The sequence below is a fragment of the Gadus morhua genome, chromosome 8, assembly GCF_902167405.1.
Source record: "Gadus morhua chromosome 8, gadMor3.0, whole genome shotgun sequence".
NCBI lineage: Eukaryota > Metazoa > Chordata > Actinopteri > Gadiformes > Gadidae > Gadus > Gadus morhua.
The window spans coordinates 25195518-25222384 of NC_044055.1; the positions used below are offsets into that span (position 1 = coordinate 25195518).

Sequence of the window (26867 nt, forward strand, 5' to 3'; positions counted from 1 at the left end):
TGTGATAATTTCTTAATCTTGTCCTCTAGGTGGTGCCATAAGTCTGTTTGTGAGAAGAAGGTTGGCCCTCGGATAGTGGATGCTGGCTTTATTGAAGGGGATGTAGATGTTACAGACTGTGTCTACAAGCTAAGTTTAACCACCACTATGCAAGAAAAATTATGTGAAGCTAATATTATAAGAGTATCTATATATATAATGTAATGCATTAACTCCTACTATGAACCAGTAACGCGTTACTGGCCTCGGACCACTTTTTTCAGTAACGAGTAATCTAACGCGTTACTATTACCAAACCAGTAATCAGATTAAAGTTACTCATCAAAGTCACTGTGCGTTACTATTTTTTTACCGGATCACCGATTGGCGTTGAGAGCGATGGAGTGGTGTGTGTGTGTCAGTCGGTCTGTCTGCCTGTTTGTGTTAGAGTGTGTGTGCGTGTGAAGCAAAAGTCTAAAAAGACGTTATTAGCAGCGGAATTAGTCGCGCGGTGCTGCGTGTGTGTGTGTGTGTGTGTTGCGCTGGAGTGACGGCAGCAGAGAGAGCGTGTGGGAGCCTCTACGTTATCGCCAGAGAACTAAACCCACGGGGAGGTCCGAGCAGCTCGAGCGCTAGAACGTGCTGTTGAGGTGGCAGGGGGTGTTGTCGCAGCTAAATGTGACCAATAAAGTAACTTATAATCTAACTTAGTTACTTTTAAAATCAAGTAATCAGTAAAGTTACTAAGATACTATTTTAAGGAGTAACTAGTAATCAGTAATCGGATTACTTTTTCAAGGTCACTGTGGCAACATTGCTATGTACTAGACCCCCCATCGTAAGGCAACCTGACTCACTGTGTTCTTATTCCTAACCAATGAGCTCTATCCAGTTCAAGGACTTTCTGAATGAGTGTGTATTATTGCTTCTAATTTGAAGCTTGTTACTGTGCCAATTGAATGGAATCCACAAATATACAAAAATTTAATAATACCAAAAAGGGTCACTATTTGACTTTTGATTGACAATGTGATAGAGCAAGACGGAGGTGGAGAAATCTCCGGGTGTTGCTACAAATTTTTCAAATTAAATATTTTTTCACACATAGTTATACCAACGTGTTATAATCTATAAAGTTTTATATTTTACTGGGATGGCATCGGAGAGGCAGCGTTGGAACAAGACTACTGCCGCAGCTATGTCTGCTCCTACTAAGAACTCTGACCATGCTAGCGCTCTGTCTGCTAGTTCTAATGACTCTTCTGCAGCGTTCATCAAATGTCTCAACTTTATTGGAAATGTCTGATCTAACTTCTGCCATTACTTATCCACTTAAAATGGCGATCGACGCTGCTCTGACACCCATTGCTGCTGCGAATGAGGGACTTACAGTGACGGGTTGTGTCCCTAGAAAGAGCTGTCGAAGATCTTGCCACAGCTAACAAGCAGCTAACTGATAAAATGGAAGAACCGCCGCTGCAATCTTCGAGTCATTGGCATACCTGAGGGGGAAGCAGGAGTTGATCCAGTGGCATATATGTCTACATTTTTTGCTGATGCTCTGGGGCCAGGTGTATTCCAATCACCACCACTTCTGGACCGAGCTCATCGCATTGGCCCTAAACCATCAAACCCGAACTCCGAAGGGCTAAAGCCGAGAGTCATGTTCGGTTCCACTACTATCAGGACAAGGAGCGAGCCTGGCGCTGGGGGATTATCAACAAGAAACAGCTGACTCATGAAGATTGAAAGGTCTACCTTTTCCCGGACTTCAATGACAGCGTCACTAAGAAGAGGGCTGCTTTCACCAATGTGAGACGACGTCAGAAGGAGAAAGATGTGCAGTTCTCCCTTTGTTTTCCTGCCCAACTATGTATCGACCATGGTGATGGAAAGCTTCACTTAAATTCGCCCATGGATGCACAGAGCTGGTTTGACAGTAATTTTCCATCAGGGGTGAAGTAAGGTCTGGGCTTTCTATAGGTGACAAAATATTTTGTATCTTCTTTAGTTCCTATGGCAGCTAGAACACGATGGCTTATAGCTTGCTTGCTTTGTTGCTGGCAAGCTAGATCTCATCAGCAGCTACTTGCTTTACACTGTTTACAGGTTAATTTAGTTTTGTTAGCTTGCATGCTAGGTCTTGGAGCTAATGACCCTGTACATTATTATTATTTTTTTAACTATGGTGTGCTATTCCTGGGTCGTTTATAGATATTTTGAAATGCTTTACTAATTTACTTGCACTTATACGGTTCTATCTTGCGTTAACGCAAGTCAGAACCGTATTAGCTAAATGGGCAAGAGCCGGATATAGCTCATTAAACCCACTGCAAACTCAGTTGTGTTGACGGATATAAGTGCAAGTAAATTACTAAAAGCATTTCAAAACATCTATAAACGACCCCAGGAATAGCACACCATAATTAATAAAAAACTTGCGTTAACGCAAGTCAGAATGCAGGGGTGTTTTGATATAATATTCCAGTTTAAATACTGGATAATGTGTATTTTTCACCAGAGAGCCCCTCTGTTCAGAAGAGGAGACTGGATTTTTAGATGCATCGGAATCAGATGTGGAATTTTCCTGCGATTTCTCTCGATTGGGGAAGGGGATTTAGGGACTAGGGGAGGGAGAGGGGGATACTTTTACCTGTGTGTGCATGTGGCTTTGTCTCGTTTAATGTATGTGTTTATTTCTTCATTTATCCGTTTTGATATGATTTGGTTAACCTAACTGCTTTTTGAGCATATGGTAGTTTCTCTAACATTACCCCTCCTAGCTGAGGTCCTTTGGTTTTTGCTAGGTGTAGGCCTATGTGCTGTATTTCCAGCTTACTTCTCATACCCATCTCACCCTAATTTAAGGTATGGCTAATCATGTTAAAAATGGTTTATCCTTGAGATTCTTGAGCTGGAATTTGAAAGGGATGAATAGCCCTTGGAAGAGATCTAGAGTGTTCTCTCACTTAAAACAGTTGAGGGTAGATGTGGCTTTTCTCCAGGAGACTCACCTGTGTTGTAAGGATCAACATGGAGCAAAACCCCCTTGGGCTCAACTTTATTTTCACTCTAATTTTGATTCCAGGGCCAAAGGAGTTGCCATTCTGATCCACAAAAAGATATTTAATCGGAGTGGGCTCTATTAACCACGCGTCTGTTCTTTTGTGGAATGTATATGCCCCTAATTTTGATCATTTGGAATTTGCTAATAACTTTTCAGATCACGCTCCCTTGCTTCTTGATATTGACTTGAATTCCAACCATGTGGACCGACCCCCATGGAGACTGAACTTACTTTTATCTGACCCTTCTTCATTCTTGACATTGATCGTCAGTATGCACTGAACCCATCTCCTGAGCTCTATAAACAACGCCTTGACCTTCAGAGTTTCACCTCCTGTCAACGGGAGGTCTCGTGGCTCTAACTACGAATATGGTGATAAAGCCAGTCGCCTTCTAAAACATCAGCTAAAGCGTCATGCAGCAGGGCACACTATTCCACAGATAAAAAATATCTCAGGTACATTTTTCAAGCCCTGGCGTTCTTTTATACAATACTTTACTGACTTACAAACACTCCCATGATTTATATTCTCCTTCTACACCGGCCTAGTATTTATAGGACCTATATCTATTCTTCTCAATTGTAACTGTTAACTCTTTCAAACCTTCACTTTGGGGCCTCTATTACTCTCTTGTTATGGCATTATCATAAGCACACCATAACTGTGGCTGTTATGCAGCCAACCACCAATGACGGTCCACCATTATTATTATTTATTTTTTTGTGTGTGTTGTAGGCTCTACTGTTCTTATGATATGTGTGTCTGTGATGTATGCCTGTTTTGTCAAGGGAAGTGGACTGGGTGGGTGTATGGGTGGGGTTGGGGTGGTGGGAGTTTGTGGTCTTTGACTTTCGGATGAATATTTGCACTGTACAATTTTATATTTGTGATTTAAAAATGTATTCAAAAAACCTTGGACAGAAAAAGGTCACTATTTGACAGGGTGTCCAGAGACCCCTCGACTCAGAAGCCCTCCTTAACTGGTCCAGAGAGCCTCCTTCCGGCCTCCTTACCTCCTGCAGGAACTCCCTGAGGGCCAGGAAGCTGGGCCTGTCTTCAGGCGTCTGGGCCCAGCACCGCCTCATGACCTGGTAGATATCCGGTGGACAGTCTTCTGGCCGGGGAAGGCGCTCGCCCTCCTTGTCCACCTTGTGGAGGATCTGAAGGAACCAGGAGACCCAGGGTTACCAACGGCTGGTAGATGGAGTATTACTCTGTCCACTCACAGGTGTGATCTGGTGCACCAGTACCTGGCTGCCGTTGAGCCCAAGCCAGGGCTCCTGTCCGTGGGTGAACATCTCCCACAGGGTGACCCCAAACATCCAGGTGTCAGTAGCATGGGAGAAGGTCCTGGTCTTCAGGCTCTCTGGGGCACACCTGGACAACATCCACACATCTAAAGATCCACCTTCCATAAACACCTCCATCAATCAGCAACCCATCACCCACAAAACAGATCCACCTCAATAGAAGTAAGGAGTGGACGGTTCTATTAAACTATGAACTATAGTGACTGAACCATGGTGTTTAATAATCAGAGATCATGAGAGTGAACGAGGAGACACAGACTTATAAAGAGAGAAAGACAGACAGACAGAGAGAGAGAGACAGAGACAGTCTGTCTCTGAAAGACAGAGACAGAGAGAAAAAGAGAAAGAGAGAGAGGGAGAGAGAGACTATGGCTTTTATCCTAACTAATGAAGCTCCATGCGTAATGTCCCCTTGCTGCTCTGCTCTCTTGGTATGTAGTATAGTATGTGCATTATAGTAGCATGTGTATAGCTCTAACCCACCAGGCGAATGGCACCTTGCGGTGCTCCTGCATGACGTAATGCTCATGGTCGGTGGGCAGCACCCGCATCAGACCGAAGTCTCCGATCTTCACAAGGTGGGCCGACGCCAGCAGGATGTTCCTGGGACAGGAAGTCAGGGTGGAGGGAGACAACAGCGTGGGGACATGGAGGTTCACCACAGCACTTCATTTGATTCATTAATCTCTTAAGCTATTACATCTAAAGTACTGTCATTCGAACCCATGATGGGAGTTGATTACCCAACTTTTTTGAGGTTGGCATGAACACACAGGCAAACATACACTCTAGTGTGTGTGTGTGTGTGTGTGTGTGTGTGTGTGTGTGTGTGTGTGTGTGTGTGTGTGTGTGTGTGTGTGTGTGTGTGTGTGTGTGTGTGTGTGTGTGAGTAAGCGTTTTACACTGCCAAATATGCAAGTTCTTATTTGAAACTCACTTGAGATGGTCCCCCCCCCCCCCCCCATGTGAAGGACTGAGATGGTCCCCCCCCATGTGAAGGACTGAGATGGTCCCCCCCCCCATTAGAAGGACTGAGATGGTCCCCCCCCCCCCCAATTAGAAGGATTGAGATGGTCCCCCCGATTAGAAGGATTGAGATGGTCCCCCCCACCTGGCTGCCAGGTCCCGGTGGATGAAGCGCCTCTGCTCCAGGTAGGCCATGCCGCATGTCACCTGCACTGCATACTGGCACAGGGTGTGGACCAGCACGGCGCCCTGGGAACGCACACACCGCAGACGCTCCAGCAGGGAGCCCAGGGGGGCCAGCTCCGTCACCTGGGAGGGGAGGGGGGAGGAGATCATGAGGGGAGAGGAGGGCGTTGAGGGGGAGGTGAGAGGAGGTTATGAGGGGAGGTGAGGGGGTTGAGGGGAGGTGAGAGGATGAGGAGGTCATGAGGGGAGAGGAGGGGGTGGGCGTTGAGGGGAGGTGAGGGGGGAGGTGAGAGGATGAGGAGGTCATTAGGGGAGAGGAGGGGGTTGAGGGGAGGTGAGAGGATGAGGAGGTCATGAGGGGAGAGGAGGGGGTGGGCGTTGAGGGGAGGTGAGGGGGGAGGTGAGAGGATGAGGAGGTCATTAGGGGAGAGGAGGGGGTTGAGGGGAGGTGAGAGGATGAGGAGGTCATGAGGGGAGAGGAGGGGGTTGAGGGGAGGTGAGAGGATGAGGAGGTCATGAGGGGAGAGGAGGGGGTGGGCGTTGAGGGGGGGCGAGGGGTGAGGGGAGGTGATAGGAGTTTATGAGCGTGTTTCTGGGATTGTGTGAGCCCTACCATCTTCATGGGTTGTGTGAGGACCACCCCGTACAGGCGGACCAGGTTCTGGTGGTCCAGGCAGTGCATGGCGTTGACCTCGCAGATGAAGTCGTCCAGTGCGTCGGGCTGCGTCAGCGCGTCCGTCTTCAGACACTTCACCGCCACGCTCAGCTGGAGCCAGAGAGAGGGCAGAGGGGTTAAGGGCATCAAGGCCACGCTCAGCTGGAGCCAGAGAGAGGGCAGAGGGGTTAAGGGCATCAAGGCCACGCTCAGCTGGAGCCAGAGAGAGGGCAGAGGGGTTAAGGGCATCAAGGCCACGCTCAGCTGGAGCCAGAGACAAGGCAGAGGGGTTAAGTGGGTACCCCCCCCCCACCCCCCCCCCCCATGTGTTGCAAGTCCTCCAAATGCAATTATCAACTCTGAATAAGCATGATATGGGATCTTTAAAGGGGGGTTAAGGGCACGTCAATGCGATGTTCAATATACATGAAAGGGATATTTAAGAGACAATACATAGACAAACAAGGACACACAATGACAGCGTGGAAGCACCAAATATAATAAAAATAACACATGTTTTCATTGGCTATTGAGCAGACATCCATCCAGGTCACCACGGGACCTTAATGACAACTACAAAATGCATTTCCTGCAGAGTATGCGGCAAGTGCTGTAGTGCAAAGTGAGCTTGAAAATATGTTTTATTAAAGCCACGTAGTTTAAGGAAACAAATGAAGTAAAACAAATAGCCAAAGCAATACAATTTTAATACATTTGAGATAAAATATAGAATAGCTGAGCTGTTAAAGCTTATACAGTTTGAAATGGTTGAAGATTTAGTAACCAGGAAAAGTGTTATTGATGTCACATCTTGTTAGTCGAGGCAAGATTACAAGATGAGTTGTACGGTTGGACTCCTTGGGGACTCTTACATATGACATTTCATAACATGACGTGAAAAAGATCAATTAGTAATTAGTAAGTTGCAATAGTAATCCTGCTCTGTACGAGAGGAACCGCAGGTTCAGACATTTGGAGCCAATGGGGCGAAGCTACCATCTGTGGGCTTATGAATGAACGCCTCTAAGTCAGAATCCCCCCTAGATGTGATGATACCATAGTGCCCGGGCTATACGATTGTTCAAGGATAACCGACCCCTCTGGGGGCCGGCGCAGAACGACATTTGATACTGGCTTGGGGTGCGGCTGAATGATGTTCGCCCCTCTCCATGATCACACCACATGTATATGAAGGACTGGGTGTTAAACCACTTGCATGCGACCTGATTCTGGGTCAGGGTGTCGCAAGTAGCAGAGCAGCTTTATGACTGCGATCTATTGAAAGTCCTCCCTTGATATGCAAGAAGCAGCTAGCCTCTGGCCATATAAACAGGGGTCCCCACACACGAAAGCCCGATATATATATCCAAGCATGGCGATCACAAAAGCTGGGACCCGCCTTAGCCCTGGGGCACGTGACGTCATCATGTCACTTGCTCTAGCCTCAACGGAAGACCAACTGCGGCTATGAAATTAAACTATTGATTCTGAAAAGTTTAGATACAGTTGATACAAGTGTAAGATTGTATCTACTGTTTGGATACAGTATATAAAAGTGTGTTGATTTCTTCATTTTTTGAATGAGGGTTAACAATTACAAATTGACAGTTCAAAATTGACGGTTGAAAATTGAAAGTTACAAAGTCTGAAGTGGTTGAAGTGTCAGAGAATGGGCGTTCGGCTCCACCGTCTTCCCATTGCCTCCATTGCAAAAAAATATATGTAGAATATCTTAAAATGAAAAAAAATCATGGTAGCCTGTGATTCAAGCTAATCTGAGTCTCTAGGAGAAAAAGGATTGAAAGAGTACCGTCCCAAACTTTGTATGGAAGAAGAAAGAAAGAAAGAATAAAGTTTAAGAAGAACAATGGTTGAGCGATGCATGCAGCACTCACCTAATAAAGGTGCATGTTAAAGGTGAAATATTATGGTGTTTTCCCAAAAAGTAAACATAGTAAATGAGTTCCAAAAAACATGTTTTTTAAGCTGAATGAGCTGCTGCCTATTGCATACAAATGAGCTGTCAGAGTGAACCACAGCATGGAGAAGTGATTGTTACCTGGAGCACTATATCTATATATAGTATATAATATTATATTATAACAATAATTATATTATATTATATAATATATAGGTATCTATTAGGGATGGGCAAAATGATTCTTTTCCGGGAACTAGTTCTTTCAGTTCAGTTCACTATAACGATTTGTTTATTTGATTCGTTCGTTTTGATTCGTTCGTTACGTCAGATTACATCTTAAAAAAAAATAAAAAATAAAAAAACCTTTTTTTATAATTTTTTTTCTTTTTTTTAATTGGTCATGGGTCCGGATATTACCGTCAAGACCGCAGTCCGCCGTTTGGAGATGCCTGCTATTTAGTATGTCGAACGTCCCACCAATATTTATACCACTTGCTTACTCTCTATATTTCATTCATGGTTTTACATTAATAATTTTATTTTACTTTACATTTAATTCTTCATTGTTCAGGCATTACAGAACTTGCATGGTCATAAATAAAAAATACGAACTGCAGTTTAATTTCTTTGTTTGTTCTTAAATTGACGTAGAATGGAGCAAAGACTCCTGGGATTGGGAAATGCGTTTATCCAATAAACAGATGGAGGTCAAGTCTATTTTCGAAAAAATGTAGGGGGATATATGAGTCGAATGGTATGACCCAAGATACGTCAGACAGAGAAAGCGCGCATATTCGACGGTATCGCCTTGTCATTGGTTTACCCAGGTGCCATTCCAACATCATTGCTACCTCTCATTGGCTGAATCTTTGAGAAAGTTGTAGACTCAATCAATGGAAGTCGCGGGGAGACGGAGCTCTGTTCGTTTGTATATTTTATTTACGTGACCATATGTTTGGTTTATGTTAAAAAAAAGAATCAAAGAACCAGTTCTTCTTGTTTTGGGGAACCAGTTCTTGTCGTTCACGTTCGGGATTCGTTCGTTGTAACGAATCAGTCGCGACCGACACATCCCTAGTATCTATATAATAATATCATGGCCAAAAGCTATATGCGCTTCGGATGATATCATGAATCATAAAGACTGCGTCTGACGCTTCAGGTACTTCCACAACAAGTAAAGACTCGTAGTGGGGGTAATCTCGGTCATGGTTGAGAAGAATAGGGGGGAAAAGGAACTTCGGCTTTTGTTCTCTGAAGTCCAGATTGAACCATGACATGGAGGATAAAGGGATTGTACTCCCGGAGCTGAGCTGCCGGACTGCCGCCAGAGCTTCGGCGGCAGTCCGGCAGCTCCAGCGGGGGAGCTCGGAAGCAGTCCGGCAGCTCAGCCCGAAACAACACCCAAAATCCCAGGGAACGTGTTGTTCTCATAATATATCCCCTTTAAGTTAATTGAAATGTTTATATATTTTTAATCATTGCAAGTCCTCCATATAAACAAGCAAGGACTTTCATACAGGCTAAAAAAATACAGATACTTATTTATATTTTATTGTAAATGATAAAAAACGAATGATATAAATGTAAAAATAAATGAATGTCATAAAAGAAGCACCTTGCCAGCGGGCGTGCGCCACTCTGCCCTCTTCACCACGCCAAAGGAGCCGTCGCCCAGCTTCTCGTACAGCGTCAGGTCCTGGTCCGAGATCAGGCAGCTCAGGACCGGCTGCTGCCCCGACCCCCCGCCCACCGGACCACCCAGCAGGGGTAGCACCCCCTCCCCGGGGGGGGGAAGCTTCCGGAAGGAGGAGGCCGGCTGGCCCTGGTGGGGGAAGTCTCCACCGTCCAGCCGCTTCACACTGAACACCTGCAGAGGAAGGGGCAAGCGACATCAATAATGCATGGCGAGAGAGAGAGAGAGAGAGAGAGAGAGAGAGAGAGAGAGAGAGAGAGAGAGAGAGAGGGATGGTGCCCACAATCGACCCTGACCTCGAGCTGCTGACTGAGCCCACCCTGGGTCAGCCCGGGCACATAATCATCGATACAGGGGGGGAGTGTTCTGGACCCTATTCGTCGCTGTTTTTATGCTGATGCTTTTATTGTATCGAGCAGTCTTTATTTTTTAGTACTTCCTGTCGGACCGGAAGTGGCCGTTCCAGAAGTGATACCGCTGACTACTACTTACATTAACACTAGAGAAATCGCATCTGCCACCTTCCTAGTCTTGCTAGCTGTATGATCGCAATGTTTGTAAGTACTGCAGCTTGTTAGGTCCTTAGCTACGCATCAGCAGCATTATTTTGGTTATTGGACCAACGATTTGTACCATTTTATATGGTGCCAGCTATGTTTTCCATATCTGTTTATCGCCTGTGGAGAGCTACAGTAAAGCTCCAACTTTCGTGCACTTAATTATTGCAATATGTTATATTGTGTTTTTGCATTTTGAGTGCATCCCGTTTTGTAACTGATATATAGGCCTATTTATGTTTTTTGTTTCAGTTTCACTCTTTGAATTTGAGTAAACCTTCCTAATCGGCACCATGCTTCTTGGAGTTATTCATTATCAATTAGTTGAGCTGACCTGGATAGTGGGATTGCTGCTCAGATCCACCCAGACCAGTACAGTTATTATATTATGTGCTCAGAAATTTGTTACATTATCGATTTGGGTTTCCACATTATTGCTATTGGTTTAATTAAAACTAGAGGTGTCACGCAGCGTCCTGCTACGCGGTCCACTACCTCCACCTAGTGGCCACTTGGCGCCGGTGGTCCTTCTCCTTCCACACCTGTCTGCTGTCAGCTCATCACCAGTCCCTACTTCAGTCGGAGATCTCCTGCCAGCCGGCGCCAGTTCGTCGTTACTCCTGCACAGTCAGTATCGGTCCAACCAGCATTCTCGAGCTTTATTGCAGTCTGTCCCCGTGGTAACACTCTCCTTCCTTTCCCAGTTCTCTCCGGTCGCCGAACTCCTGCTTGCCTGACTACCTTCCTCCCATTGCCCTGCTTGCCCATTACCGAACCCCTGCCTGCCTGACTACCCGCCTGCCATCGCCCTGCTTGCCCGTTATCGAACCCCTGCCTGTCTGACTCTCCTGCCGGTTCCTGATCCCCGCCTGTCTGACTCTCCTGCCGGTTCCTGATCCCCGCCTGTCTGACTCTCCTTCTGGTTCCTGATCCCCGCCTGTTCTGACTCTCCTTCTGGTTCCTGATCCCCCGCCTGTCTGACGCTTCTGCATACCAATAAACCCCGTTCCCTTTTACCTCGTCTCCGCCTGTGTCTGCGCTTGGGTCTCCACGTTCCGTACCCCCTAACAGTACGAACTGGCCGAAACATGGACCCAGCGGACGCAGAGGCACTCCGCCAGATGATCTCCCGTCAAGGAACTCTCCTGGGTCAGCACGACCAAGTCCTGCAGGAGATTACCTCCAACCTTCGTGAGCTGGCCGGGGCTGTACGCTCACAGCGCGCCGCCTCGCCTGATCCATCCGTCGCTGTTCCGGGTCCATCGGCTTCGTCCCGGGAGCCGTACATTCCTGCCCCAGAACGCTACGAGGGGGACGTGGGATCCTGCCGGTCCTTCCTTCTCCAGTGTTCGTTGGTCTTCGAACTGCAGCCTCTGACCTACCCCACCGGCAAGTCACGGGTCGCCTACCTCATCGGTTCCCTGCGGGGCGAGGCGCTCGCTTGGGCTACGGCCGTGTGGGAACGTGGTTCCGCGGTTTGCAGCGACTATTCCGCCTTTACCGCGGAGATGCGGATGGTTTTCGATCACCCGGTTCGGGGAAAGGAGGCGTCTCAGCGCCTTCTGCATCTCCGCCAGGGATCCCGCAGCGTCGCCTCCTTCGCTGTTGAGTTTCGCACCCTGGCGGCTGAGAGCGGCTGGAACGGGGAAGCCCTGCAGGGGGTTTTCTTAAACGCTCTATCTGACGACATCAAGGACCAGCTGACTTCCCGGGAGGAATCCGCGGATCTGGATGAGTTGATCGCCCTCTCCATTCGGTTCGACAATCGGTTGAGCGAATGCCGCAGGGAGAGAGGGTCACGCCCAGTCTCGCACAGGTCCGAGCCGCCTGCAACACCTCGGCCCTCCGCTTCGTTCTCCGCTCCACCCCGCCGCGAGCGGGGACACTCCCCCGAGCCCATGCAGATCGGACGCACAAATCTCTCCCCCGCGGAGAGGGAACGCCGTATGCGCTCCGGTTCCTGCCTCTTCTGTGGTCTTTCGGGCCACCTCCGGTCTGGCTGTCCCTCGCTTTCGGGAAAAGATCGGGCTTGCCAGTAAGCTGAGGGATCCTGGCGAGCCGCTCCCGTAACCCCTTGGTCTCCCGTCCCCTCCTGGAAGCTGTCCTCCGGTGGCAGGATCAGGCCCTCCCGCTCTCTATCCTCCTGGACTCCGGGGCTGACGAGAGTTTCATTGATCGGGAGTTGGTCCTGCGATGGAAGATTGACACTGTCCCGCTTGATTCCCCCATCGAGACCCAGGCGCTAGACGGGAGGACACTCACGCGGGTGGAGCACCGTACCGTTCCGGTAGACCTACTAGTTTCCGGGAATCACCACGAGTCCATTTCCCTTCTGGTGATTACCAGCCCCTTCTCCCCGGTCGTTTTGGGTTACCCCTGGCTGAAGACGCACAACCCCCGGATCGATTGGGGAACCGGTCGCGTGATGTCCTGGAGTACCCACTGCCTGTCCCAGTGTTTACGGTCCGCTCAGTCACCTCGAGCACCAGAGCTCGAGCCGGCCCCCACGCCTCTTAACCTATTCCCTGTTCGGAGGAATACCACGACCTTGGGGAGGTGTTCAGCAAGTCCCACGCCTTGTCCCTGCCCCCCCACCGCCCTTATGACTGCGCCATCGACCTCCGGGGCTCCCCTCCCGGGGAGTCGCCTGTTCAATCTCTCTCGGCCCGAGCGTGAGTCGATGGAGAAGTACATTGGGGAATCTCTTTCTGCTGGGATCATCCGCCCATCCTCTTCACCGGTTGGAGCGGGGTTCTTCTTTGTGGGGAAGAAGGATGGCACACTTCGTCCCTGCATCGACTACCGGGGATTGAATAACATCACGGTGAAGAACAAGTATCCCTTGCCCCTCATTAGTTCCGCCTTCGTCCCCCTCCACGGAGCTGTGGTCTTCACCAAGCTAGACCTTCGCAACTCTTACCATTTGGTTCGCATCCGGGAAGGAGACGAGTGGAAGACCGCGTTCAACACTCCTTTGGGTCACTTCGAGTACCTGGTCATGCCCTTCAGTCTCTCCAACACCCCCGCTGTTTTTCAGTCCCTAGTCAACGATGTCCTCCGGGACATGCTGAACCGCTCCGTGTTTGTGTACATCAACGACATATTGATCTTCTCGAGATCTGTGGAGGAGCACCGGGTTCACGTCCGGCAGGTCCTACAGCGATTGCTGGAGAATCGTCTGTATGTCAAGGCGGAGAAGTGCGTCTTCCACGTGCCATCCGTCTCCTTCCTGGGATATATAATCGGTCAGGGCCAAATCAGCATGGACCCCTCCAAGGTCTCTGCGGTGGCCGAGTGGCCCTCCCCCCCAACCCGCAAGAGACTGCAGCAGTTCTTGGGATTCGCCAACTTTTATCGGCGGTTCATACGAGGCTATAGTCAAGTCGCGGCACCACTCACGGCCTTGACCTCCATAAAGATCCCCTTTTCGTGGTCTCCGGAAGCTGAGACCGCATTTCGGAGCCTCAAGCACCGCTTCGTTTCTGCGCCCATCCTGGTGCAGCCTGATCCCGCTCTTCAGTTTGTGCTGGAGGCCGACGCTTCTGACACCGGAGTGGGCGCGGTCCTCTCCCAGCGTTCTACCTCTGACCACAAGCTCCACCCCTGCGCCTTCTTCTCCCGCCGGCTGTCCCCGTCAGAGAGGAACTATGACGTCGGTAACAGCGAGCTTCTGGCCGTCAAGCTCGCGTTGGAGGAGTGGCGGCATTGGCTGGAGGGCGCAGACCAGCCCTTTATTGTCTGGACCGACCACCGCAACTTGGCTTACATTCAGTCGGCCAAAGGACTGAATTCCCAGCAGGCCAGGTGGGCCTTGTTCTTTGGGCGATTCAATTTCTCCCTCACCTACCGTCCCGGTTCCCAGAATGGGAAGCCGGATGCCCTGTCCCGCCTGCACTCCCCCGAGGATCGCTGTTCTGACCCCGAGAACATCCTGCCCCCCGCTTGTCTGATCGCTACACTTACCTGGGAGATGTGCCGGTGCGCCGGGCACAGAGTCAGCAGCCAGACCCCGGTACCGGCCCTCCGAATCGCCTGTTCGTTCCGGACGCCGTACGGTCCAGGGTTCTGCTCTGGGCTCATTCCTCCAGGCTTACCTGCCACCCAGGAATAACCCGCACACTGGACTTCATCCGCCGGCGTTTTTGGTGGTCGTCCATGGATGCGGACGTCCGCGCGTTCATATCAGCATGTGCAACCTGCGCCCGGAATAAGACGTCTACTCGTTCCCGCTCCGGTCTGCTGCGACCTCTACCCATTCCGAGTCGACCATGGTCTCACATCGCCCTGGACTCCGTCACCGGTCTGCCCACATCCGAGGGTAACACCACCATCCTCACAGTGATAGACCGCTTCTTCAAAGGCGCACACTTCATCGCACTCCCCAAGCTCCCCTCTTCAAGAGAGACCGCGGACCTCCTGGTCCAGCACGTTTTCCGCCTTCATGGCATTCCGGTGGACATTGTCTCGGACAGAGGTCCTCAGTTCACCTCTCAGGTGTGGCGCGCGTTCTGCGCTGCGCTAGGGGCCACACCCAGCCTTTCCTCCGGATTCCACCCCCAGTCCAACGGACAATCAGAGCGGGTCAACCAGGAGATGGAGGCAGCGCTCCGCTGTATCTCTCACGCCGACCCCTCATCCTGGAACTCTCAGCTCCCCTGGGTCGAGTACGCCCACAACACGCTGGTCAACGCGTCCTCCGGTTTATCCCCGTTCATGGCCTCGCTGGGTTATCAACCAACCCTGTTCCCCGAGCTGGAGGAGGAGATTTCAGTCCCGTCTGTCCAGGCCCACATGCGCAGGTGCCGGCGTACTTGGAAGCGCACACGCGCTGCGCTGGTCCGCGCATCCTCCCGCTCCCAACTACAGGCTAATAGGCACCGCCTACCTGCACCCCAGTACGCTCCCGGACAGAGGGTTTGGCTTTGGGCGAAGGATCTTCCCTTGAAGGGAATTTCTCCTAAAATCTCCCCCCGGTTCATTGGACCTTTTGAGATTGAGGCTATCATCAACCCCTGTGCCATTCGTCTCCGACTTCCCCCATCCCTCCGTATACATCCGACCTTCCATGTGTCCCAGGTCAAGCCCGTCTCCTCCAGCCCGTTGTCTCCCCCTGTCCCGCCCCCACCTCCACCTCGGGTTATCGACAACCATCCGGCGTGGACGGTCCGTCGCCTCCTGGAGGTTCGGCGCCGCGGGCGGGGGCATCAGTACCTGGGAGGGGTACGGTCCTGAGGAGCGTTCTTGGGTTCCCCGGAAGAGTATCCTGGATGCCTCGCTCGTCCGGGACTTCCACCGAGATCATCCGTCTGGTGTTGAGCGTTCGCCGAGAGGCGTCCGTAGAGGGGGGGGTACTGTCACGCAGCGTCCTGCTACGCGGTCCACTACCTCCACCTAGTGGCCACTTGGCGCCGGTGGTCCTTCTCCTTCCACACCTGTCTGCTGTCAGCTCATCACCAGTCCCTACTTCAGTCGGAGATCTCCTGCCAGCCGGCGCCAGTTCGTCGTTACTCCTGCACAGTCAGTATCGGTCCAACCAGCATTCTCGAGCTTTATTGCAGTCTGTCCCCGTGGTAACACTCTCCTTCCTTTCCCAGTTCTCTCTGGTCGCCGAACTCCTGCTTGCCTGACTACCCGCCTGCCATTGCCCTGCTTGCCCATTACCGAACCCCTGCCTGCCTGACTACCCGCCTGCCATCGCCCTGCTTGCCCGTTATCGAACCCCTGCCTGTCTGACTCTCCTGCCGGTTCCTGATCCCCGCCTGTCTGACTCTCCTTCTGGTTCCTGATCCCCGCCTGTTCTGACACTCCTTCTGGTTCCTGATCCCCCGCCTGTCTGACGCTTCTGCATACCAATAAACCCTGTTCCCTTTTACCTCGTCCCCGCCTGTGTCTGCGCTTGGGTCTCCACGTTCCGTACCCCCTAACAAGAGGTTGAGAAAACTTTCTGTTAAATGACCAGCATACGTCTGTAGAGTTAATTATTTATCCACTATCTCTGAAAGTTAATGTAGCACTAGTCTGCATTGACCAAAGAGAAGAGGCGAATTGAGCAGCTTAATTTAAATATTTTATCATGACAATTTATGATACATTGATTATTATTGGGCCGGTGTAGATAGTAGCATATGTTTGTAGACCTATAAACTACAACAGTTAACCTCACAGCAGTCTATTTGTGATTGAATCACAAGACTAGATGGATCTACTTTGAAGGGGTAGCCCCTCTGAAGTACATCCATTCACAAACACACTGCCAGCAGCTAAACTCGGCGTGCTACATTGAAAACCTGCCAGGGTGGCACTACTCAAATGTGTTCACTCAGATCCATGAAGGGTGCTCTTTAGGACACTGGGGCGACTGAAATGAGACAGGTCTCTTAGTCAGCAGGAGCCGCTGACACATCGGGCCCAGTGAGAAGTTGTTATTAGGAGCCCCTACTCCGAGTGCCAAGCGGATTCCGTCGGACAGATATAAACAGTAGTCTGCGGTGTGTGGTTTCATGTCCAGACCAGACATGACATAATGCCCCAGACCTTCTTCTAAAGACGCTGCTATGTGTCACTGGGGCTCTGTTGCGCTGGGAGCCGCAGAGTGTGTGGAGTGTGTGGGTTTGTTCAAAGAGAAATCTACAATTTAGAAAAATTCTCATGATGCCAATGTTATTACAATCATGCATGAATACACACGAAAATAAAAGTGTCCCCATACACGCATGTACCCACGTAGGACACAGACTGTGTGTGTGTGTGTGTGTGTGTGTGTGTGTGTGTGTGTGTGTGTGTGTGTGTGTGTGTGTGTGTGTGTGTGTGTGTGTGTGTGTGTGTGAGAGCGCTCTCCATTCCACCCTACCTTGCTCATCCAGGACCTGCGCTTGCACATGGCTTTCCTGCGCTTCACGGCTTCCCACAGACGTCTCTGTCCTGTAAACAACACAACACACACGTCAGAATGTAGACCTCAAAATGAACACATTTGAAGTCACACAACAGGGACAGGGAAAATGACACACACACATTATGTTTTTATCCAGACGTTTTGTTTTTTCATTGTTGTTAAGGTGGGGTTCTGTGCGTCTTGCTCAGTGAGGCCTTCAAGTAGAAAGCTTTGGACATTGGGCTACAAATCCAGAACATTAACACTGGGGTCTGGGAATCAAACACAATGCGCACTATCTATAACCACCTACTATCTATAACAGATCGAGGCCAGACACTGCTGTGAAGCCAAGAGGAGAGGTGATGAGAGCTTTAGAGAGAGAAATAGACTGAGTGCAAATAGAATATTAGATATTACAAGAGAGGGACAAAGAAAACAAGAGCAGTGGGTGAGAGAGGGGGAGAGAGAAAGAGAGAGAGAGAGAGAGAGAGAGAGAGAGAGAGAGAGAGAGAGAGAGATAGAGAGAGAGAGAGAGAGAGAGAGAGAGAGAGAGAGAGAGAGAGAGAGAGAGAGAGAGAGGGGGGGGGGGAAGAGAGAGGGAGAGCGAGAGACAGCACGAGAGAGAGAGCAAGAGAGAGAGAGAGAGAGAGAGGAGGGGGGGAGAGAGAGAATTTAGACTTCCAAAGACTTACTTCACACACACCCACCTACACACTCAGACACATGCATCACTTATACATACAAAGGTTCCCGCTGATATATATAGCACATGGAAAAGACTCCCACACACACAGGATGACAATAGCAGTTTAGGGTCGATTTCACTTGAATCTCATTATCAGTTATAAAGAAGTATTGAGGATCTCAGTGCTAGTGAATGTTTCAGATAATGTACGTGTGTAACTGTAAGGATCCCTGTCTGACTCTGTAAGCACACAGGGATTCAAACCTGTGTGCATACAGGAGAGTTCCTCCATGGTTAATGATAGATATTCGTTTTTTATTGATTGCCTAGGCCTTACTTTGAAATATGTCACAACAACAAACACCTTAAAAAACAACAATCCATACATACACAGACACATACACAAGCACATAAACATTGACAACACACACATGCTCCGTACCGGGCCGCCCCATCCCGATCTTCTCCATGTCCTCGTTCTTCACGTAGTCGAAATGCGAGAGCCGCGTAACGTTGAGGTCGTCACGCACACGCAGGAAGTACTGCTGCAGCTGGACCTCCATCAGCAGCTCCAGCAGCCAATCAGAGCCTTCCTCGCACTGCATGCTGCCGCCCAGCTTCTACAGGCACCAGGGAAGGAGGACATGTTGTAATAAATTAATTAGGTTAAGGCTAAGGTCAGACTGGAGTCTTCTACTGAACCCGATGTGAGCTCTTAATGCCAGGGAGAGACAGCTCTGCAAAGCCAGCCTCATTCTAACAAGCTCAACTCCAGTTTGTCTCCAGATCTAGTCTGGACCAGCCCCACACAGTTAGATCCAAGATTCACTTTGCAAATCAGCAAAATCAAGCAAGTGATGTAGAAGATGATTGTTCAAAATCAAGAAGTGCTGATAATTCTACAATGGATTTATTGATGTGATACTATTTATGCCTTTCGGAATAGTTTTACTTGAACGCAAGAGGTTTTTCTACAATGACAATGTAAGCGGTAATGTTCGTTAACGGTGTTTCCTTTGGATCTGATTGGCTGAAGCACATCTGATCGGGGTGTGAGGTTTACCAAGGGCCTTGGTTTACCAAGGGCCTCAACAACCATCGCGGAAGCAGACCTTACAGATTAAATAAGGTGCATATGGCCGTGCAACGCTCAGAGAAAGACACGGTCTGAAGTAAAAAAGGGAAACATCTAGGGGAAAATTCCTGTTTCTGTTGCTCTCTTGCAAATAAAGAGAGATGAAAGACTTGCACAAACAAAGTTTATATAAATGATCCATCCAATGATTCATACAAAGAAACCACAAATGTAGAAGAATTAATTTCTTGAAAAATTGGCTAAAATCACCCACATCTGGTATCAACACTAACACACACGCTGAGGGGTCATCAGCCTACAGAGGATAACATGTTCATCCAGAGAATACTGTGTGTGTGTGTGTGTGTGTGTGTGTGTGTGTGTGTGTGTGTGTGTGTGTGTGTGTGTGTGTGTGTGTGTGTGTGTGTGTGTGTGTGTGTGTGTGTGTGTGTGTGTTAATGTATGCATGTGAGAGATATTAAGATTTTGTGTGTGAGTGTGGGGTGTGCCAGTGAGAGATAGTGAGAGTGTGTGTGTGTGTGTGTGTGTTTTATTTCCTTCCTTCAAACCTCCACAGAGACTGACAGGGCAGCTCTTAGTGCGGAACCCCACAGGGGTCACCATGGGACGGCGTTCTATGGTCATAAGTGTAGTCTGTGAATGAGCCCCTTCCTGCTCCGTTTGAAGCAGGGGTGAAAGGATGTGGATCAAAGGTGGCGAGGGGGTTGGGGGTCACAGCTTTCTCTGTGTCCTTTAAACTCCTCAAAGCGTTTGATTTGAGTCCACTTCCTGTCTTCACACACAATCGCGTGCACACAAGCACTCAAGATGCCCCTCTAATGGACTATGTCTCTTCATTGAGGTGACCCAGCGTCACTTGTGACACTGGGACAGCGTGTGTGTTTCCATGATCACCTGAACCGGGCCCTTATCTGACCTGGGACCCACAAGAGGGTCAGACCCTACAGCCCTACAGCAGATGTGTGATACAGTAACTCTGAAAAGAACTAGGTCAGTCTACATCTCCAGTGGACAGTGGTCAATGTACACAGAAAGAAATCAGCTCTGATTCTGTTCCAAATGACAAATTGCTCCGGCGCTCACTTAACTGGTAAGGAGACATTACCCAATGACATGTTCAGTCACTGCCCATGCTATTAACTGGGTGGTGAGTCTCTCGGCGAGGACATCGTATTTTCATAAATAATAAAATAATAAAGTCAGACCCTCAGAAAGTTAAACAGAAAATCAATAGCCTCATTTGAATGGCTGCGACAAGCACTGTGTAACAGTCAGTGTAAACTCAACTCTGTCTATTGTCTACAACTATTGGAATTAATCAGGATTTTTTTTAGATTGAAATTGTCGGGATAAAACAAGAGTGGTCAGCAAAATAAAGAACAGGCCTATGTTTGCGTTTTTGCACTTGTAAATATTTAATCGCGTTTTGAGCCTGCACTCAGATGTATACTAATTTTTGCATGCAATTCTCTTGGATAATAAAAAAATTAAAACATTTGCAGTATGCAAATTATGATTCTTTATTCATTCATTGCGCCGCGGTCGACCTGACGGGGATATTCTCTGATATTATGAATCTTAAAGAGTACCAGAGAGTCGGTTTTCCGACTCTCTGGTACTTCCACAACAAGTAAAGACTCGTAGTGGGGGTAATCTCGGCGATGGTGGAGAACGAATTGGGGGAAAGGAACTTTGGCTTTGACTCCCTGAAGTCAAGATTGAACCGCGACATGGAGGAGAAAGGGATTTTTGCCGTATGCAGACTTCGCCGAAGGAGCTCCCCGCCACCGGAGGAGCTCCCCCGCCACCGGAGGAGCGCCCCCGCCACCGGAGGACACACACGACACACACGCCGGCGGCGGAGCTCCACCACACGACCGAGAGGTCGGAACAATGGAGCATCGGAAATATGACATGGACCCGAACTGACAGCTCTGCAAAAACGGCAACATAGGCCTATTCTTTATTTTGCTGACTACTTTCTCAAATGCTGCCTGAGTTTGTTGTTGCTAAGTGACTAGGGTTTAATCCCGGGAAACGGGATTACCAGGAAATCAAGACTATTTCCCCGATTTCCGGGAAAGGTTATGATGGAAAACGGGAAATAAAATAAAATACGAAAACGCAATGATTGGGCGTCTATTGTTGTCATACGGTAACGTTGATGGTGGCGAAACTCGTGCCCCGGGAAAGGAGCGAAAAACACAGCGAAACGCTGATCTGTGTCCCCCTTGGGAGCAGGTCCGTGGACTCCAGCCACACGGGGCACAATTTAACTTGGAATGATTAATCCCGTTTGCAGCCGTTTACAAATCTCGACAGGAACAGATTGGATTTAGTTTAACAGAATGGTTTAGGAATCATTCAATGTTTTACTTTAACAGATTTTGTTTGTTTTTATAATGGAGGACAAATCACAGACAATCCATGTGGCATTTAAAAATTAGCGCTGCGACAGATGTCATGCAGCAGAATTGATCGTTGCAAACTGTGTTGACGGACATAAACTGTGTTTTTTTGCCCTAATAACGATACAAATAATAAAAAGGTTCCCGGGAAAGGTTTTCCTTTCCGGGGATCAGATTTATCTAATTTTCGGGAAAATATTAAACCCTATGGGTGACATAAAGAGGTCAGCCAGTGGCTCCATTACAACTAGTTGAAATGGGTACAGCGCCACCTATTGTACCGGGGTATGACATGCCAATGATTCTATTTTCTTACCGCCATGTATACTCCGACAATTGCAGTTGTCCGATTGAGGAGCATAGTCGAACTATGTCTTTAATCTGATTAAGCTGTGCATGTCAACGTACTGAGTGACATTGCCAGGCGTGCCATGCCGTGACCGAACTGGCTTGGTAGTGTAAAAATGCCAGATAGAGAGAGATAGAGAGGCATCATGTCCATGGTAAGGAATGCCTGTAGCCTGGTCAGAGCCATGACCTGCATCAGCTCTGTTCTCCTCCACATCCTGCTGCAATAACAACAACCCTTCCTGAGGACAGCTCCAGCCCAGCTGGGATGTCGCGCACACACACACACACACACACACACACACACACACACACACACACACACACACTCACACACACACACACACACACACACACACACACACACACACACACACACACACACACACACACACAAGCATGTCCAGGCATGCAAGACCAGACAAACACATCCCATAAAACGACATGAGGCAACCCGGTATTAAAGTACACATACACAGTACATTACATAATAGACTATTAGGAATAAAATCTAAATTGGAATATTACTCTCTCACAGACACACACACACAGACGACAGCAAAAGGCTGAGGCAAAAGAAGAAAGAGTCCGAAAAACATCACAGAGAGACAGACAGTGCTAAAGTAGTAAAGAGATGTACTGACTGATGGAGACACACACATGCAGCAACATGGATGGTCGAACAGAAAGACAGGCGGACAGACTTACTCTGTAGATGTGGAAGTGTGCCAGGAAAGACTTTTTAAGCTTGTCAAATCGCCGCATCTTGAGGTTGTGAGGATCGATCTAGTGAAGGACGGTGTGTGTGTGTGTGTGTGTGTGTGTGTGTGTGTGTGTGTGTGTGCAGGTCCCACACTTCAACCGGTGTCTATAAACAGACAACCTCCTCCAAGACCCTGATCTGGAAGGACACAAGAACGACTGGCTCTGCTCCTTGAGGCAGACCCCTACCGTCCATCCTTGGAGGAATCCTCTGGTGATCCCCAGTCTCTCAGCACACTGGAGAGGGGAGGAGAGAACGGCCCAACTCCTCCTCCTCCTTCTCCTCCTCCTCCTCCAAGGCCAAGACAGAACCGAAAGGGCAGGAGCCCCGAAGTGGGAGGGGGCGCAGCAGGGGCAGGATAAAGGGTTCAGAGGTCAGGGGTGACGTGTGTTCTCAGCGTGTCAGTGTTGAAGCCAATATGCGTATGTGTGTGTTAGGAATGTGCTTGTCTGCTACGTGTGTTTGTGTGTGTGCTACGTGTGTTTGTGTGTGTACTAGGTGTTTGTGTGTGTGCTAGGTGTTGTGTGTGTGCTAGGTGTGTGTATGTGTGTGCTAGGTGTGTGCGTGTGTGCTAGGTGTTTGTGTGTGTGCTAGGTGTTTGTGTGGGTGGTAGCCGTGTGTCCTCTCCCAGGCGGTGCTCGGACACACTGCAGCCCCGCCAACCAGCTCCTCCTTTAGTCTCTCCCTAACTCTCTCTCTCTGCCTCACTCTCCCCTTGACTCTCTCCACAAACCGCACGCGCACACACACACACACACAGAGACACACACAGACATACACACACAGTTGACTGAGCGTGTCGCGCTCCTGTCTGTTGGTTTTTTGTCCTTCCGTCTCAACTGGCACTAAAAATAGGAGGGAGAGAGAGCGAGAGAGAGCGAGAGACAGACTGACAGAGAGAGAGGCGAGGCGAGGCGCAAGATGGAAACGGAAAGAGAGGGAGGGAGAGAAAGTGAGACGAAGGGAGGGGGAAAGAAAGAATGAAAGAGATGGAAGGAGGAGGGGAGAGAGTCATAAACAGAAGACAGAGAGAGAAAAATAGGTAAAGGGGAAGATAAATAGACAGAGGGAGGGACATGGCTCCATGCCACTGTGTCCGAGAGGTATTTTAAGATCCTGCGTGTTGATTTGAATTAGGATTGTGTGTGTGTGTGTGTGTGTGTGTGTGTGTGTGTGTGTGTGTGTGTGTGTGTGTGTGTGTGTGTGTGTGTGTGTGTGTGTGTGTGTGTGTGTGTGTGAATCCAGTCTGGTGCTACATATAGCAGTGTATTGTGTGTATCTATTTGAGTACGTATGTGTTTATTTGTGCGTCCATGCCTGCACAGCACACACAAACAAATCTTTTTTCGGCTCCATCACTTCTTCACCTTCCACCATACCCGCTTTCACCACACACACACCCTTAGTCACACTCACATGCACACACTCCTACACACGTTCACGCACACACACAATCACACACTCTCACACACACACACACCAGTGGCGGCTGGTGGTTTGTAAAGTGAGGGAAGAAGGACTGTGTTCATGGTTGCCATTGGCCTGCTTGCAATGTTAGTGGCATATGGTGGCATAAGTACATGAGACTCAAGTTGTTTCAGGGTGTTTTGGGGAACTACAAAATAGCAGGGAGGGATAATTATGTCAATTGATGCAAATCCACCAATGGCAGCATTGGACTTTGAAAGATGGTGGGCAGCATGTCTTGGACTACAAGGGCAGAAGGAAAGGATGCAAAGCCAATTAGTCAAATCAGGCCTACTCTTGATTTGTAAAACTAAATAAAAAAATCTGGGCCCAGCATTGGGCCTATTTTTGCCCTCAATGACTGAAGCTATTGCTTGTAATTGGCTATGTTTATTTCCAGCTACAATTGTTTTAAGAAAATTGCCATTTAAATGCATCATACTCTGAATCATTCACCAACATCCTTTCCACAATATCAAACAGAATGGTCAGAGTAACAAACAATTAAAATAACAAAAACATTACTACACAAAGTTTTGCATGGGCTGTAAGCTTAACATTGTTTGAGGCAAATGTGGATGTTAATGGGTGTTTCAGAATGTTAGTAATAGTGTTAAGCCGATTAAGATTGAGAAAGACACTAAAGAGTCATCTCTCATTCATCGAGTGGACTCATTGGTTTGCGAATGACCACAAAGATGCTCCCATAGGCAGATTGCTGCATGGCATTCACCACTTATTCAAATTGTAGAGGTTGAAGCAGTCTTCCTTGTGGTCACTTGCCATAACACTGTCATGTGTTTTATGAAAACACCATCAGTAACATTTAAATTGAGTTGATGTGGACGGCTCTTTTTTTTGTCCGATTTCTTCAGTGTTCAGTGCCTGTTTGTGAGATATGCATTTGTTTGAAAGATAAGCCTTTGATTTTGTTTAATTTTAATATGTCTTTCATCAACAGTGGTTTGGGGTTTTATAACAACAATTAAAGTGCTTAACTACTGGTGAACGATGTTGCAGAACATATATGGTTTGTGTTGATTGCATGGAAAAGGGAATAACCAGTTACAACTTATATGGTAAGAGCCTGGTAATACCATGGAAACAAACAAGGCTTCCTTTTACAGTACAGTTTCAGCTTACTTACTGGGTAAATTGTCGTGTTTTACTTGGTAACGTCGCAGAACGTACATGGTACAAGTTTGTGTTGACTGCATGGAAAAGGGAATAATGTATTACAAATTATATGGTAAGAACCTGGTAATACCATGGAAACAAACGAGGCTTCCTTTTACAGTACAGTTTCAGCTTAATTACTGGGTAAATTGTCGTGTTTTACTTGGTAACGTCGCAGAACGTACATGGTACAAGTTTGTGTTGACTGCATGGAAAAGGGAATAACGTATTACAAATTATATGGTAATAACCTGGTAATACCATGGAAACAAACGAGGCTTCCTTTTACAGTACAGTTTCAGCTTAATTACTGGGTAAATTGTCGTGTTTTACTTGGTAACGTCGCAGAACGTACATGGTACAAGTTTGTGTTGACTGCATGGAAAAGGGAATAATGTATTACAAATTATATGGTAAGAACCTGGTAATACTATGGAAACAAACGAGGCTTCCTTTTACAGTACAGTTTCAGCTTAATTACTGGGTAAATTGTCGTGTTTTACTTGGTAACGTCGCAGAACGTACATGGTACAAGTTTGTGTTGACTGCATGGAAAAGGGAATAATGTATTACAAATTATATGGTAAGAACCTGGTAATACCATGGAAACAAACGAGGCTTCCTTTTACAGTACATTTTCAGCTTAATTACTGGGTAAATTGTCGTGTTTTACTTGGTAACGTCGCAGAACGTACATGGTACAAGTTTGTGTTAACTGCATGGAAAAGGGAATAATGTATTACAAATTATATGGTAAGAACCTGGTAATACCATGGAAACAAACGAGGCTTCCTTTTACAGTACAGTTTCAGCTTAATTACTGGGTAAATTGTCGTGTTTTACTTGGTAACGTCGCAGAACGTACATGGTACAAGTTTGTGTTGACTGCATGGAAAAGGGAATAATGTATTACAAATTATGTGGTAAGAACCTGGTAATACCATGGAAACAAACGAGGCTTCCTTTTACAGTACAGTTTCAGCTTAATTACTGGGTAAATTGGTGTGTTTTACTTGGTAACGTCGCAGAACGTACATGGTACAAGTTTGTGTTCACTGCATGGATAATGGAATGTATCTATTATAAATTATTTGGTAAGAACCTGGTAATACCATGGAATCAAACGGCTTTGTACCCAGTATTTAAGAAGATGTACCATAACACTAGAGGAAAACTGTTCCTGCAGAGGTTGTTACCAGGTAAGTAATTCCATAGTGGTAAATCGAATAAACCCTTTCTAAATGGGTGTAGCTACGAATAATAACTAAGAAAAAGTATTTTATTGGAAAGTACTATGCTAATTTCTAGATAGTACATCATTAAACTTCGGCTGTTAAGAACATAAACCTTGGATAATAATTGTTTCTAAGAATTGGTTGCCTAATTTCCTAGGAAGTACACAATATCGGAGTTATTACCAACCTAAAACAGTTACAACTACACGCTACTTAGTTGAGTTGATGGGTAATAGTGGAGGTTTTACTTAGTACTTCAGCTATAATTCCTCTGTATTTACCTTCTTATTACCAGTGGTAATTACCCAGTAATACACTATGATTTACCATGTATTTGCCGGGTAACTACCTCTGTATTTACCTTCTTATTACCAGTGGTAATGATTACCCAGTAATACACTATGATTTACCATGTATTTGCCGGGTAACTACCTCTGTATTTACCTTCTTATTACCAGTGGTAATTACCCAGTA

At 47.8% G+C, this 26867-nt stretch overlaps 1 protein-coding gene and 1 long non-coding RNA gene across 5 annotated transcripts in view; one reads left to right on the forward strand and one right to left on the reverse strand.

Annotated features, from left to right (window-relative positions):
* tnk2b (tyrosine kinase, non-receptor, 2b) overlaps positions 1 to 26867 on the reverse strand; it is a 69284-nt gene that overhangs the window by 17283 nt on the left and 25134 nt on the right. For 2 of the 4 annotated variants that reach the window (XM_030364123.1, XM_030364125.1), the window contains exons 2-9: positions 18343 to 18520; positions 17189 to 17259; positions 9704 to 9955; positions 6123 to 6275; positions 5469 to 5632; positions 4841 to 4960; positions 4298 to 4424; positions 4061 to 4207 (exon numbers count right to left, since the gene is read on the reverse strand). In XM_030364123.1, coding sequence (XP_030219983.1) covers positions 4061 to 4207; positions 4298 to 4424; positions 4841 to 4960; positions 5469 to 5632; positions 6123 to 6275; positions 9704 to 9955; positions 17189 to 17259; positions 18343 to 18520 — 1212 coding nt within the window. Of the gene's footprint in view, positions 1 to 4060; positions 4208 to 4297; positions 4425 to 4840; positions 4961 to 5468; positions 5633 to 6122; positions 6276 to 9703; positions 9956 to 17188; positions 17260 to 18342; positions 18521 to 22460; positions 23040 to 26867 lie in introns of those variants that run through there. The other 2 variants (XM_030364124.1, XM_030364126.1) reach the window with 2 other exon arrangements.
* Positions 2792 to 7282, forward strand: LOC115549112 (uncharacterized). The gene is made up of 3 exons (XR_003977698.1): positions 2792 to 2803; positions 5735 to 5745; positions 7143 to 7282. It is a non-coding gene; the product is annotated as an uncharacterized LOC115549112 (long non-coding RNA).